This window comes from Onychostoma macrolepis, chromosome 21 (assembly GCF_012432095.1).
Source record: "Onychostoma macrolepis isolate SWU-2019 chromosome 21, ASM1243209v1, whole genome shotgun sequence".
NCBI lineage: Eukaryota > Metazoa > Chordata > Actinopteri > Cypriniformes > Cyprinidae > Onychostoma > Onychostoma macrolepis.
In genome coordinates, this window is record NC_081175.1 from 25,242,836 (window position 1) to 25,256,226 (window position 13,391).

The 13,391-nt window shown below is 36.9% G+C and overlaps 1 protein-coding gene across 2 annotated transcripts; it reads right to left on the minus strand.

Annotated features, from left to right (window-relative positions):
* Positions 1-5,915: 5,915 nt before the first annotated feature.
* Positions 5,916-12,954, minus strand: cenpt (centromere protein T). Of its 2 annotated transcripts, XM_058757129.1 has the most exons (14): positions 12,720-12,954; positions 12,178-12,277; positions 11,947-12,088; positions 10,906-10,993; positions 10,685-10,827; positions 10,460-10,559; positions 9,439-9,587; positions 8,771-9,366; positions 8,344-8,692; positions 7,928-8,224; positions 7,343-7,442; positions 7,118-7,264; positions 6,913-7,017; positions 5,916-6,276 (listed from the first exon to the last, which is right to left on the minus strand). In XM_058757129.1, exons 1-14 carry the CDS (start codon positions 12,806-12,808, stop codon positions 6,147-6,149), a joined length of 2,535 nt encoding a protein of 844 aa, XP_058613112.1. In that variant the 5' UTR covers positions 12,809-12,954; the 3' UTR covers positions 5,916-6,146. The 2 variants fall into 2 exon arrangements, with proteins under 2 accessions (XP_058613112.1, XP_058613111.1); XM_058757128.1 differs by having other exon boundaries at positions 8,344-9,366.
* Between the last annotated feature and the right edge of the window lie 437 nt (positions 12,955-13,391).

The window sequence follows — 13,391 nt, forward strand, 5'->3', positions numbered from 1 at the left end:
TTTCCCACCAAAATGTCCTTTAAAGGGCTCCGTACTAAGAACATCATTTGGACAACTTTAAAGGCGATTTTCTCAATATTTCGATTTTTTTTGCACCCTCAGATTCCAGATTTTCAAATAGTTGTATCTCGGCCAAATAGTGTCCGATCCTAACAAACCATACATCAATGGAAAGCTTATTGGATAAATCTCAATTTCGAAAAAAAATGACACTTAAGACTGGTTTTGTGGTCCAGGGTCACATACAGTATGTTGATTTACTCTGATCATGTTGCACGTCGTTAATTTAGCAAGTGACCTCATCAAAATGAAAACTGTTATTTTGCATTTTTAATCCAATTTTGTGCATAAAAAGACTTAACTCTTGCCAATCTGATCAAATAATATTAAGGATTGTGGGCCGATAATAATGGCTTGTGTGTAACAGCAGTCCAAAGGTCAAATCAAATGCATTGCAAAACAGAAGTTTCCAAAATAGTTTGTTTCAAAAACCTGAATAGAATTACAATAGGGACACACACACAGAGAGAGAGAGAGAGAGAGAATGCATGTGGATAGAGGAAAATGAAATAAGTCAAAAAGGGAACATATGAACAAGAAAGGGAAGGAAGAGGGATGGGAAATAGAATATAAGAGGGATAGAAGGAAAACGCACATGAGAAGAGTTCCACGTGTACATTCAGGCAGGAAACTGTATATCTTCGGCAGGACATGAAAGAAAGACCAGGGGAGGGGGGAAACATGGTGCAGAGAGAGCGAAATAGAGGAAAAACAGCCATCATTCTGACTTTCCATCCATCACCCCATCTTTCTGAAGGGGGGCGGGGGATGCGGTCATTGGCCGGGAGCGCTCAGTATGCTAGAGGTGGTCTGACTGTCTACTGCAAGACATGATGATACAGATACTGTGGTCTGAAACACTCTAAGATATCATTAACCTCTTAAAGGGATAGTTCACCCATCACCATCATTACTGAATGACTTTCATTCTTCTGTGGAAAAGATCACTCAAATGATCATTGCTCGTGGTTTTCAACACAATTAAAGTCAATAAGGACTGGAGCCTGAAATCTAGAAATCCAAAATGATGGGGAAAAAAATTAAAGCATCATAAAAGTAGTTAGTTAATGTGTATGATATGTTTTGTGAAGAACAGATATTTGTTCATTAGTCAATACATCCAGCTTGGGTATGTTCAGGAAAATAGTAGCAATGTCCGATTCAGCAAACTGATCCCATGCACAAAACTGGTTTGAACAATTTGTTTATGAATAAGACTGATACACTTAATTTTTATTAATATTTTTAATCAATATTTACTTTATATTTTCAGTTTTCATTCATTTTAAGTAGTTTTAGTAATTTTGTTGTTTGTTTTGTCATTTTTTTTCCTGTGTAGTTTTTATTCCTTTTTTATTTCAGTTTTAGTTATTTTAGTACATCAAGTTAACTAAATTAAAATAAGAAATATTGCCTGGGCAACTAGCGGAAATCAAATAAGTTTTCATTTTTATATATATCTTATTCTATTGCTCTTAAGGTTTATTTTATATCAAGTAATGCTTTTTTTATGGTTTTAGTTTTAGTTAACTATAATAACCCTGTCTCACATAAAGAATTGTATGATTTGTAAGGCTTTAGATACACTGAATCCTATGAATACTTTAAAATGTTTTTACTTACTTAACTGTACTTAAGCATCCTTTTGGAAACCTTTAAAGGTCCAGTGTCCATTCTTTGTAAACGCATGGAAAACATTGACTGACATACTATCCAGAATTTCTCTTCTCGCGTTCCATTTATGAAACAAGGTCACACAGGTTTGGAAAGTCACGAATGGCCTAATTTTAAGTGAACTCTCCCTTTAAAGAGAGATAAACCTCAAAATGGAAAAAGTTACAAGAATGATCTGGAAAGTTCCAGACCTGGACCAGTGAGAGGAATTCTGTGTGGATGTGGACCGTGGCATCTTTATGAGAGGAAACATACTGTATGAAAACTTAAAATGATGTCCAGACACTACAAAGTCCACTTGGTGAACAGAGGCCACACTGTGCTCTGGGAAATAGTTCTAACCCTCACCTTCTCTGGAAATGACTTGTCTTTGTGGTTTTTGAGACTTGGGATTTTAAATGTCATGGTCCATCTGCCAGAAACCTAGAAAAAAAAAAACAGTGTGTGATTAAAACCATATTAAACTGATAGATTGCATTAGCTAATATTGCCTGTGGTAAGTATGACTAACTAAATTGCAAATTCTGAAGAAAACATGAGTGGTGCTTGCCTGTGTGCAAAGGTCTGACCAGGTCAGATCCGAAAGCAAGCTTTCTTGAACCTTCTATATCTTTGTCCTTGGTTCTGTTTTGCTATTTACTTTTCACTTTATTCCCATCTGGTGTGTAGTATTCATGTATTTTTGGCCGAGTAGATCTTTCTCTCACTCTCTTTGCTGAGTAGCAGTGTGACTCAGTCCCACAGTGATGATGAAATTGGTTTGGGTCCACTGGGTCCAAGTTCTGGCAGGAACGGACAAGAAAAAGCGCCAGTAACATGGAAACTTCTCCTGCAGCCAGAAGAGCGGAAAACATTCACACAACACCGCAAAAACAGATACAGAACAACATGAAAACATCCGCGCCTAGTGACCAGCCACAAACGAGGGACCCCACAACTCTGCTCTGTTTGTTTTGGATGAGTTGACCGTTCAAACTTTGAGATTTACAACAGATAGCTGGACGACTTGCTAATGTCTTTTCTACGTTGTCCCAAAGAGGGCTTCAGGCTGATGTCACATCTCACCAATAGAGAGTGACATAAAATGTCAAAAATATGGCCTACAGTAGCAAATTTACTGTCGATAGGCTACTTGCATGCAAACGACCACATTTACTCTTTTGTGTGCTATGCTAAGGGTTAACAAACAAAAAAACATTGCTAACTATACAAGAGTTCTGAAATTAAGAAAATTCAAAATTCATTCCAAATTGACAATGTAAACTTCCAGCGACAAATACTTTGTCTGTCCACAACAGCCAATCAGAACACATTTAAGCTATATGAAGACCAATGAGGTTTTGTGGGGGCGGGGCTACACCACAGAAACGAAGTGAAGAACAAAACTTGCCAGTGAGAAAAAAACCAAGTCAGATTTAAACATTTTAATCCTTTTTAACAGATCCTTTAAGTTACTATTCAAGTTTTTTTTTTTTTAAAGGCTATTTATGTTTGTTTTATTTTCCGAACTTCTTGCGAGACTTGATCGCAACGGTCAAACACGTCCATCTAGCGCACATTTTCTTTGTGACATTTTCTCTTGTGTTAGTGTGTCACCTTTGCATGTGTCGCTTTATTGTGAGAAATTCGTGTCAAAAATTGAGTAGGGAGTTTCAAACAGAAATGCAAAACAACATGACTTGGGCTGAATTCATAATAGCATGCTACTGTTACTATTTTTGCAATATAAAAGATCTCTCCAGTATGCTATTTCAAATGAGCCCATTCACCCTTGAACCTCTAAAGCTCTCATTGTGGAGCCTTTCAAGTGAACAGAGAATAAGGATGATCGCTTCTTAGTGGAATGCAGTTACTCTGTATAAAATGTTCCCCTTGATACAGTGCTCACCATGTTGAGATAACTACAAAACAAATCTTGGTAAAGTCAACATGATACATCTGCAAACTATTTTACTCACATAATGTGATATATCTTTTTTTCTCCCAAGAAAAATAAAATCCCATCAGGAATTGGTTAAAAGTGTCTCTATATGGCAAGTAGATGGAGGGGAGGGGCTAGAAAACAAGGGCTCGATGATGTCAGCTGAAATGAAAGTTGTTTCAGAAGCAGAAAGTTACAATTAATGAAAGATTCAGTTTTTTCTTTAGAATTACTGTGTACAGAAAGTAAATAGGGTCAATGTTTGTTGACTTTAAAAGATAGATCGAGTGGTTTTTCAATTTTACACATCACTCTCTCCATCAGTGAAAATCTCATCTTAAGCAATAAATCAGCTAATTTCACACACGTGTTCGTTAGCAAATCCAGCCACATCGAGGATCATTTCTCACCCGGTGAGTCATGCGCTAGGAGATGACGTGAGCGTTCTGGCTGCTGCGGTGCAGTGTGACCTACGTTTGTGGTTTTATGAAGGAGACAGAGAACAGATTGGCTTGTCAGAGGTTCGTTTTCGAGCAATGTTTGGTTTAAGTGCTACATTGTAATGAAACTCAACATGATAGATGGAGTTTGCTGGAGCTGCTGCACTGCTGACTCATACTGTGGAGAATGTGGAAGGGTCACTGCATGTAGGAGGAGGAGAAGAAGAGGAGGAGGAGGAGGTTGGGGCCCCAGAGGGCCACAGGGACCCAACATCTGGATAGCCGACTCGATCTATAGCGACAACACGATGAAAATGGTGTGAAACATGAGCCGGATCTGGAATGGATCTAAATCCAGTCTGACGCTAAATAAAGACAAGAGATATTGAAAGAGTTTTCGAAAGGAACAGGAATCCAGTGTCTGTCTGGAGCTGCAAATCTCAAAAACAGACTTGGCCTTGTAAAACTCTCTCACACACACACACACGTCTGCTTCGGTCATTATTGAAGGGAAAAAAGCTGGAGGGAAAGAATAAGAAATGGTGCATTAGTTACTTGGTAAGAAACTTCACATAAACTCTTATTTACATCATTGAATCACATTAAAGTGGTTATTTAAGCAATAAGGTACAAGAGGCTGTGAATAAGAATTTTGCTGTATAGTAGGAATGAGCATGTATGAGTAAATTAAGAGGGCAAATTTAAATTTGCTTTCTTCAGGTAAGCCATAATATTCCCAAAATATTATGTCCTTATTGCTTTTAAAAAATAGTCATTTAATTAAAAAATTAAGCAAATGCATGAAGTTTAAACCTTCCACGAGATCTAATCATTAGTAAGCTAAGGTTAGTGATATAGTCTATACTATGTTTACAATATACTGTATAGAGAATACAATGATGTGCATTTTGAAATGTTGTACTGACCAATCAGCATCCAAGACTGGCAAAATCCATTTTATACTGAACAATGCTGGTGAATACCTCAATCTCCTTTAAGACACCACTTTGACGCCTATTAAATTCCTCTGTGATGGAGTGTGACTGCCACCTAGTGGACACATCATGCAAACACTTTTTGATTTTTTTTTTTCCTTTTGGCATGTTAAATGATCTTTTCCCCCATTCAGTATGAATTTAGAATTATTTTTATTATTATTGTTATTCAAAATAATTTGAGTGTCTAATCAATACAAAAATATTATAATTGCAATAATTTTGCACTGCAAAAAATATATTTATCAATTTCTGTCAAAATGTCTTAATTTGAAATCATACAGGTTTTATTTGGACGGAAAACACAGTGTATAAATATGTAAAACTCATACCCCTACATAATACTACTTTCTCAGTTTGTATGACGTCCACAGTATATTCCATACTGTATACATGGCATACCCTATATTTGTCAAATAAACCTATTAAATTTACCAAATGTGCAATTCACAACGCGAACAGACTGTGCAGAATGGTGTGTCCCAGAATGCAATACACTTTCATTTCCAGTGTGACAAATAAAGCAAATGAATAACACAAAATTGGAAGTATACAGTACATACTGAATAAGTTAATATACAATATATACTGCATGGCGCGGAGTAAACAATACTCTAGTACTCTATTCCAAACTAGCATATTTCAAATAATATCCAACGAAGAATTAGAAGTCTAATATTTGTGGTTTATATTTTTCCATGGGATAAAAATTTCTGAGGCTAATTATTTTGAGGAAAGCTTATGAAAAACACATTGTCTTTGGAATATTGTGTGCAGATGAATGATACACAATAAGACAGGGACTTCAATTTACATTTTTTGTGGTTTTTAATGTTTGTTTTGGGGAAAAAAAATACATAAATGGCTAAAAGTACAAAGAACTGAAAGCATTTTTTTAATAGTGCTGCATAAAACAAATAGCAGATATATATTACACAAATCCTTATTTACAAATCAAGGCATTTATTGTTTTGAACATATGGACATTTTTACAAGAACACATGCAGATATGTGGAGCCACCTGCAGTGTTTAAGGAGGATGTCACATCTGCATGTTCACCTTCTTTGTTTTGGGATGACTTTGTTTCCACTGGTGGCCACCGGGATGAGAAGTTTCCGATACTCCATTGGAAGATATTTCTCTATTAGTATATTCACAGGCGTGGTGTCCGTCAAAAAGCCCTGCCTAAAAAAAAATATGAGAAACAAGTACTGGAACATGATAAACCAAATTTGCAAAAGTATACAAAAACAAGTCATTCAACTCCATAAATCTTAAAGGAATAGTGAATGACACGCAGTGGATGGGTGCCGTCAGAATGAGAGCCCAAACAGCTGATAAAAACATCACAATAATCCATACGACTCCAGTCAATCAATTAACATCTTAAAGCGAAAAGAGTCTATCCATAATGCAGCTTTCTCCAGTGAAAAACTCATCTGAATCAGGAGAGAAATGTGCACAGATTAAGCACTGTTTACAAGCGAAAGCGGTCCAAAACAGTTCTAAACAAGTATGTTAATGGCTTTTGAACTTCCTAATGATGGATTAGCTTCTTACAAACATGTAGCTTTTCACTTCACAAGATGTTAACTAATGGACTGGAGTGGTGTGGATTATTTGTGAATTATTTTGATGTTTTTATAAGCTGTTTGGACTCTCATTGTGACGGCACCCATTCACTGCAGAGGATCCATTGGTGAGCAAGTGGTGTAATGCTAAATTTCTCCAAATCTGTTCTGATGAACAAACAAACAAACAAACTCTACATCTTGGATGGCCTAAGGGTGGGTAAATTGAACTATTCCTTTTAATATTTACCTTCTCATAAGGAGCTCAAAATCTTCTACCTCAATAGTTTTACGTTTGGCATGAGTAGCATACGCTTCCAGATCGTCCGCTAGCCGTTCAAAGTACTTCTTAAGACTAAGAGAAAGAAAAAAAAAAACACACACACAACCAATGGAGACGTAACTTCAAATATTCATGCTGCAATAGGGTAAATAACTGTTCCCTGAGGGCTTACATTTCATTAATGGCAGGGTAGACGTCACTGGCCACCTTGGTCTTGGCGAAGTGCTTGAACACGCTCATGACGTAACTCTTGGGAAGAACATTGACCCCCGTCTGACGCTTCTGTCTGGGGCCTCGTTTGGCAACCTGAGGGGCAGGACTGAGATAAATGGGTTTAGATTTGTATGGGAAGACTGTAAAATCGACATCAGGAAGAAGAATGTTGTTGGTAAATTACCCAGTGTTCACTTCTTTAAGGACTGTTGGCGTAGACTGCGTAGTACGACTTGTGAAAACTCTTTTCTGTCTTACAAACGCAGGAGTTTTCATGGACAATTCTAAAATGAAAAAAAAAAAAAAAAAGTTATCCTAGTTATATCTGATTTGCAAGCAATCATTTTTTTTAAATGGTTCTTTTTAATAATTGGGTAAAACTCGCTCACAAATGATTCACGCAAACATTGTAATAAAACATTTAACAATAAATATGAATAAAGATAATTCAGAATTTGAGTACAGAATTTGAGGATTTTAGCACAAAGATTTGGGACATTTTTAATGTATTGGTTTTTGAACTAGTTCATTGAAATGATTAATTCAAATGAATTGATTTGCTAAAATGTTGCTGAACCCGTTTATTGAAATGATTCATTCAAATGAACTGGCTTTCTAAAAAGAATTGTTTGTTGTTGAACTAGTCTATTGAAAATTAAATGAACTGATTTACTATGTATAACTGAATGTTGTTAAACCAGTTTATTGAAATTGCTCATTCAAATGCACTGATTTACCAAGATGAACTGGATGTGAAAGTGGGAGTCACCTGCACTAAGAGCGTCGTCATCATCGTCCTCTTCCTCCTCCTCTTCCTGTGGAAATTGAGGGCTATGATTGGGTGGTTCAGAGTCCATCAGCTCCTCTTCCTCTGATTGGTTCAGTTCTTCTTGAGCGTCATCATCTTCAGCCACACTAGCCTCATGTTGCTGTGACCTCTGCTCTGGTGTGCTGAGCTCTGCAGCAGGGTGGGGCGGAGGAAACTCAGGGCTTCCCAGTGGTTCTCTTTCTTCATCTGGAATGTCCTGTAAACTCTCTCTGCCCTCATCGACAAAATCCAAAAGATCTGAACAGAAACACATTAGGTTTTTAGCCCACAAACAAACCGAATTAGCAATTTATTTCAGTTATAACTGGTGAAGAACTTTGTGATTTTGTCACTTCAGGCAGTCTCATTGTCCTCACCTTTCTCTCTGGGGTTCAATCCAGCTCCAAAACTCTTTGTGACTCTCGCGGTGCCTGGAATTCCCAAAACAGCACCCCCTCCCTCTGAGCGGTGAGCTCTACGAGTTATTTGCACTAGATACTGTGAGGTGTCAATATTATGTTCAGCTTCAACAACCTCCTCATCCTCAACGTTCTCATCCTCAACTTTCTCATCATCCACTTCCTCTGCGTTCTCATCCTCAACTTTCTCATCCTCGACGTTCTCATTCTCCACTTCAACGTTCTCATCCTCAACTTTCTCATCCTCGACGTTCTCATCATCCACTTCCTCAACGTTCTCATCCTCGACGTTCTCATCCTCCACTTCCTCAACGTTCTCATTCTCCACTTCAACGTTCTCATTCTCCACTTCAACGTTCTCATCCTCAACGTTCTCATTCTCCACTTCAACGTTCTCATTCTCCACTTCAACGTTCTCATCCTCAACTTCCTCAACGTTCTCATCCTCAGCTTCCTCAACGTTCTCATCCTCAGCTTCCTCAACGTTCTCATCCTCAACGTTCTCATCCTCAACTTCCTCAACGCTGTCATGCTCAATTTCCACAACTTCCTGATCCTCAGTTTCCACAACGTTCTCGTACTCAATTTCCACAACGTTCCCAATCTCAACTTCCTCCACAAATTCTCCATCTTGTAGCTCCATATCATGAGATTCAGGAAGTGATTCTGTCATCGCCTGCGTTGGAGCAAGTACGATATCATCTTCTGGAGTCAAATACACATCATCTTGGGATGAATGCACCACCTCTTCCTCATCCTGTGACTCCAGCTCATGATCTTTTTCTTCTTGAATTAAAGGTTCTGAGTCAGGAATTTCACTGGGTCTCTCAAGCTCATGTTCTCTCTCATTCTCTGCAGAAGGTCCCATTGTGTCATCTTTTTTAGGCTGGACATAAAGCTCTGTGACATCACTGAGGCCAAGAGTGAACTTCTGCCAGGAAGAATCTTCTAGAGTTTTTCCATCCTGAAACACAGAGTGATCTAAAGGAGAGAGAAACCATTTTAGATACAGACAAAATAGGATGGATGTGAAATTTTTGAGTTTATATAAACCTTGGTTAGGACCCTGCTCCAAGCATCTCTGAACGGCCTCATCAAAAGCATCCACAGACTGCAGCCTTCGATTGGAGACCTTCCTCTGAAGCCCCGCCCTCTCAATGCGCTTCTCTACAAACGGTGTCTTCAAGGTCAGGTTGAGCCCACTGACAGAAAATAAACTTGAATCACACTCAAAATGCCTCAATCATGCATGTCTCTTACATCTTCTTACAGTACGATAAATCATATTTTAGTCATGATCATTATTTCTACTTTTCTCCATTATTTAAGCAAAATCATCTGCAAGCTTTTTCCTAAATGGACAAAAATGTAGCCTAGTGTTTTTATCTTCCCAACCTGGCAACAATGTGCAAACCAAGCACTGATCATCTAAAAACACCTGCAAACATTTAAGTTGGAGTTGTGAGCTTTTTCTCAAAAGAAAGTTTGATAGAGCTAGTCTGTTTTCTTTCACATGGCTGTTTGCTGCGACTACATCTGCAAGAAAACCTGAACTGTAACAAATCCAAACATGAACCTCAAATATATTGTTTGCGATTGTGACTGCTGAATACATGCACTTGCGTTGTTGTTTTAACATAATTTGGAAATGTGGGAATCAATATTACGAATTTCGCTGGTTAAGCTTTTTAAGCGAAGGTTCTCGTTGTACTGGTTTTTAATGTAAAGAGTGTGTGAGTTTTTATATGATAAGTATATCTAGAACCTAAACAAGGTCACATAAACCACAAGAGTTGATCTTTTCTTGATTTCTATTTATATGAAAGTGAAATAATTATGATGAAATCCAAAAAGAGTAAAAAAAAAAAAGACATTAATCATGCTTTTTGATCATTTCTGAGCAAAATAATTGTGATTTAATTTGATTGTGTTTAACCATTATCATGCTGCCCTACTATGTATTATATTGCAGTTCCTAATAAATTTAACAACAAGCTAGTAATTATATTTACTTTCTAATGTCAGTTTTAGTGACTAGGCCAGTCTGCTGAGATATAATGGACAAAGCATTTACCTTTTTGAGTCAGAAGACAAATCTAAAACTTGAGAAGCATCTCCTTTCTCCTGAGAGACATCACCTTTATGAAAGACACGCGAGATGTCCTCTGTGTTGTCTGAGAATATAGAAAAGGGGTTGGATGATACTAAGTGACTGAACATGTGACACATTACACCAGTTAAATTCCAAACACAGATAGTCTTGCTAATAAATATAACAGGAGTATAACAGGTGAAGCACCTGGCAGCTGATCAAACTGTTCCTCGAACGCTGACACACTGAAGACGCGCTGCGGTTTCTTGCGGCTCAGTCCTCTGACCACTTGCGTCAGGGGTTCAGTGTTCAGAGTCAGGTCAGACAGCTCCACTCCAGACAGACCTTCACTGAGGAAGACACAGACACAGACACATAAACACAACATGAGGAGGATTACAAGCATATGTGATTAAAGAGGTACTGACGTTCTCTCTCCAGCACTGGACTCGGCTTGGTTCGGCTCTGATTCTTGAAGTGCAGGCTGACCCGACATCAGCAACGACGCTTCGGTCTCTGAAACACACATGGGAGAGTCATTAAAAACAGGGATTTTTTGCTTTAAATTTTTTGATAACTGTCTGTTGAAATGCTTGGGCTGGAGAAGCAATCAAAAACTTGTTAACAGTTAAAGACTGGCAAATATTTAGAGTGGGAAAAAAATCATCAAAATATCTCATAACAGTACAGATAATTGTCAATAATTATGTTAGTCGTTAATACTTCAAAATAAATTGAAATAATGTGATAGAGATTGAGTGAACTAAATACTGCAAATAAAATTAAAACAAAATATTTAAAAAAATAAAAATCTTGCATTGGCAACTAACTAGGGCTGTAAAACGATTAATCGCTATTAATCGATTCAAAATAAAAGTTTATATTTGCATACTATGTGTGTGTACTGTGTATATTTATTATGTATATATAAATACACATGTATATATATATATATATATATATATATATATATATAATTTATTTATACTTGTCCATAATTTATATTATAGAAATATACATATTTTATATATAAATCTACTATATTGTTCCTTAATATATACACACGTGTGTGTGTGTGTGTGTGTGTGTGTATATATATATATACATATATAATAAATACATACAGTACATTTAGTATAAATATTTTTTTTAACTAATGAAAATTATAAAAGCACAAATTACAACAAAAGTTTTAAAATTAAAATCTAAACTGAAAATGTAAAAATAAAAGCTAACAACAATAAAAGCTCAAAATAATAAATAACATAAATAAAATTAAAATAACACTGGTACATACATAACAGCATACCTAGAAAGATCTATTAAACTATAAACATTTCCAGGACTGGAAATCAAAATAATTCCAATGAAAACAGGTTTTCCCTGGACTCTTTAATAAAACGCATAACTGTGTGTTTCTTAACACTATTGGTTCATTCTTAAAACTTTGGCAGTGAGTTTTGACTCACCCATCTGAATGATCCCCCTGAGCAGACCACGAGTGGTCATGTCCTCATCATACACTGGGGACGGGGCCGTGACAGGAGGGTTCGTATTTGCCAATGCTGACCTCGGCCGTTTAGGTGAAGGGAGGGGTGACAAGGAGGCACTCTGAAACAGAAGAAAATGTATTAGGGATGTAATCATGTAGAATATGCATTTGCAACACATCAAATTGCTTATTTAAACACCACACATACCTCATGGAGCTTCTTCTTGAGTCTGTGTCGTAAGGCAGATCCAGGACTCTCCGGTCCAGGGGTGTTTTTTAGCCTCATACTCCGCCGTACATTTGTTGCACTGAAACACATATGAAATATATATGTTAGATACATATTATACACACAAATAAAAGCAACACACAAACTTTACAGAATACATAATATAACAAAATAGTGAAAATACAATTATCTCTATATGGATGTTTTGCATTGCTGTCTCTGACGGTTTTAATTCATTTTAAAAGGTAACAATGAATAAAAATACAGACTTGAGCGCTTTGTTTACAAGTAGTATATTGATAATATAGCTTTCCCTGACGTAGTTTGCCAAGCTCTATACCATGTTTGTATTTAGCCGTTACTCATAAACTTCGAACAAATATTTACGTAACGTTATCTGTTTGTTTACATATTTTATCTGCGTCCGCATAAATCCATTTAAAAGTAAGCAAAAAATCTAAAATCATGCTGGGCATTTTTATTTGTATATAAAATCTGAGTGACATTTGAAATGAATTCACCTTCTGGTTACAGGAGATTTGGGTAACTCTGTGTGCAGGACCCTCCTCAACAAAACCCGAGCAGAAATATCGTCTTCTGTCGAATCCATCGTTTCTTATCGTACTTTATCACACAATTTACTCTTTTCAAAAGCTACAGAACTTTAACAAGAGAAAAATCTAAGTAAACAAAGAAAAGCATCGTTAATTCATACGTCTGAGGTTTGAAAATGGAAGTCTCACAACTCCCGCTCGTTCGTTCAAGAGAATCTCGCGATATTTTATCAATCGTTTCATTGGCGGGGTAGTGTACTGCACTCAAGGGGGCGCTCGGCGGCTCAAAAACCTGAGCTGTATTTAAATCTCAGGCCGATTTGTAAAGTATAATAATTTAAATGTAATAAACTGATATCTGACATACAAATGGAAGTCAGCCCTAATAATCTATATAAGGGATTCTATGATCGATCAGTCCTCCTGACCAGCGTTGAGAAAAGTATCTTAAATCACGTGACAAAGCAAGTCTTTTATTTTGGGTCGTTTTATAGATTGCACCTAAATAATCACACCGAGGAACTTTAACATCGCTGAATATAAAAATTCACAAAATTAAGTTACAAATAAAATAACGTTAAATATTTTTACAACCACCTGGGACAACATCCCGGTCTCGAAACCACGCCCCATTCATTC

Coding starts and splice junctions, on each gene's coding strand:
- cenpt (XM_058757128.1), bottom strand. CDS start 12,808: ATGGATTCGACAGAAGACGATATTTCTGCTCGGGTTTTGTTGAGGAGG. Junction 12,278..12,719: donor AAATCTCCTGTAACCAGAAG/GTGAATTCATTT, acceptor TATGTGTTTCAG/TGCAACAAATGTACGGCGGA. Junction 12,089..12,177: donor TCAAGAAGAAGCTCCATGAG/GTATGTGTGGTG, acceptor CTTCTGTTTCAG/AGTGCCTCCTTGTCACCCCT.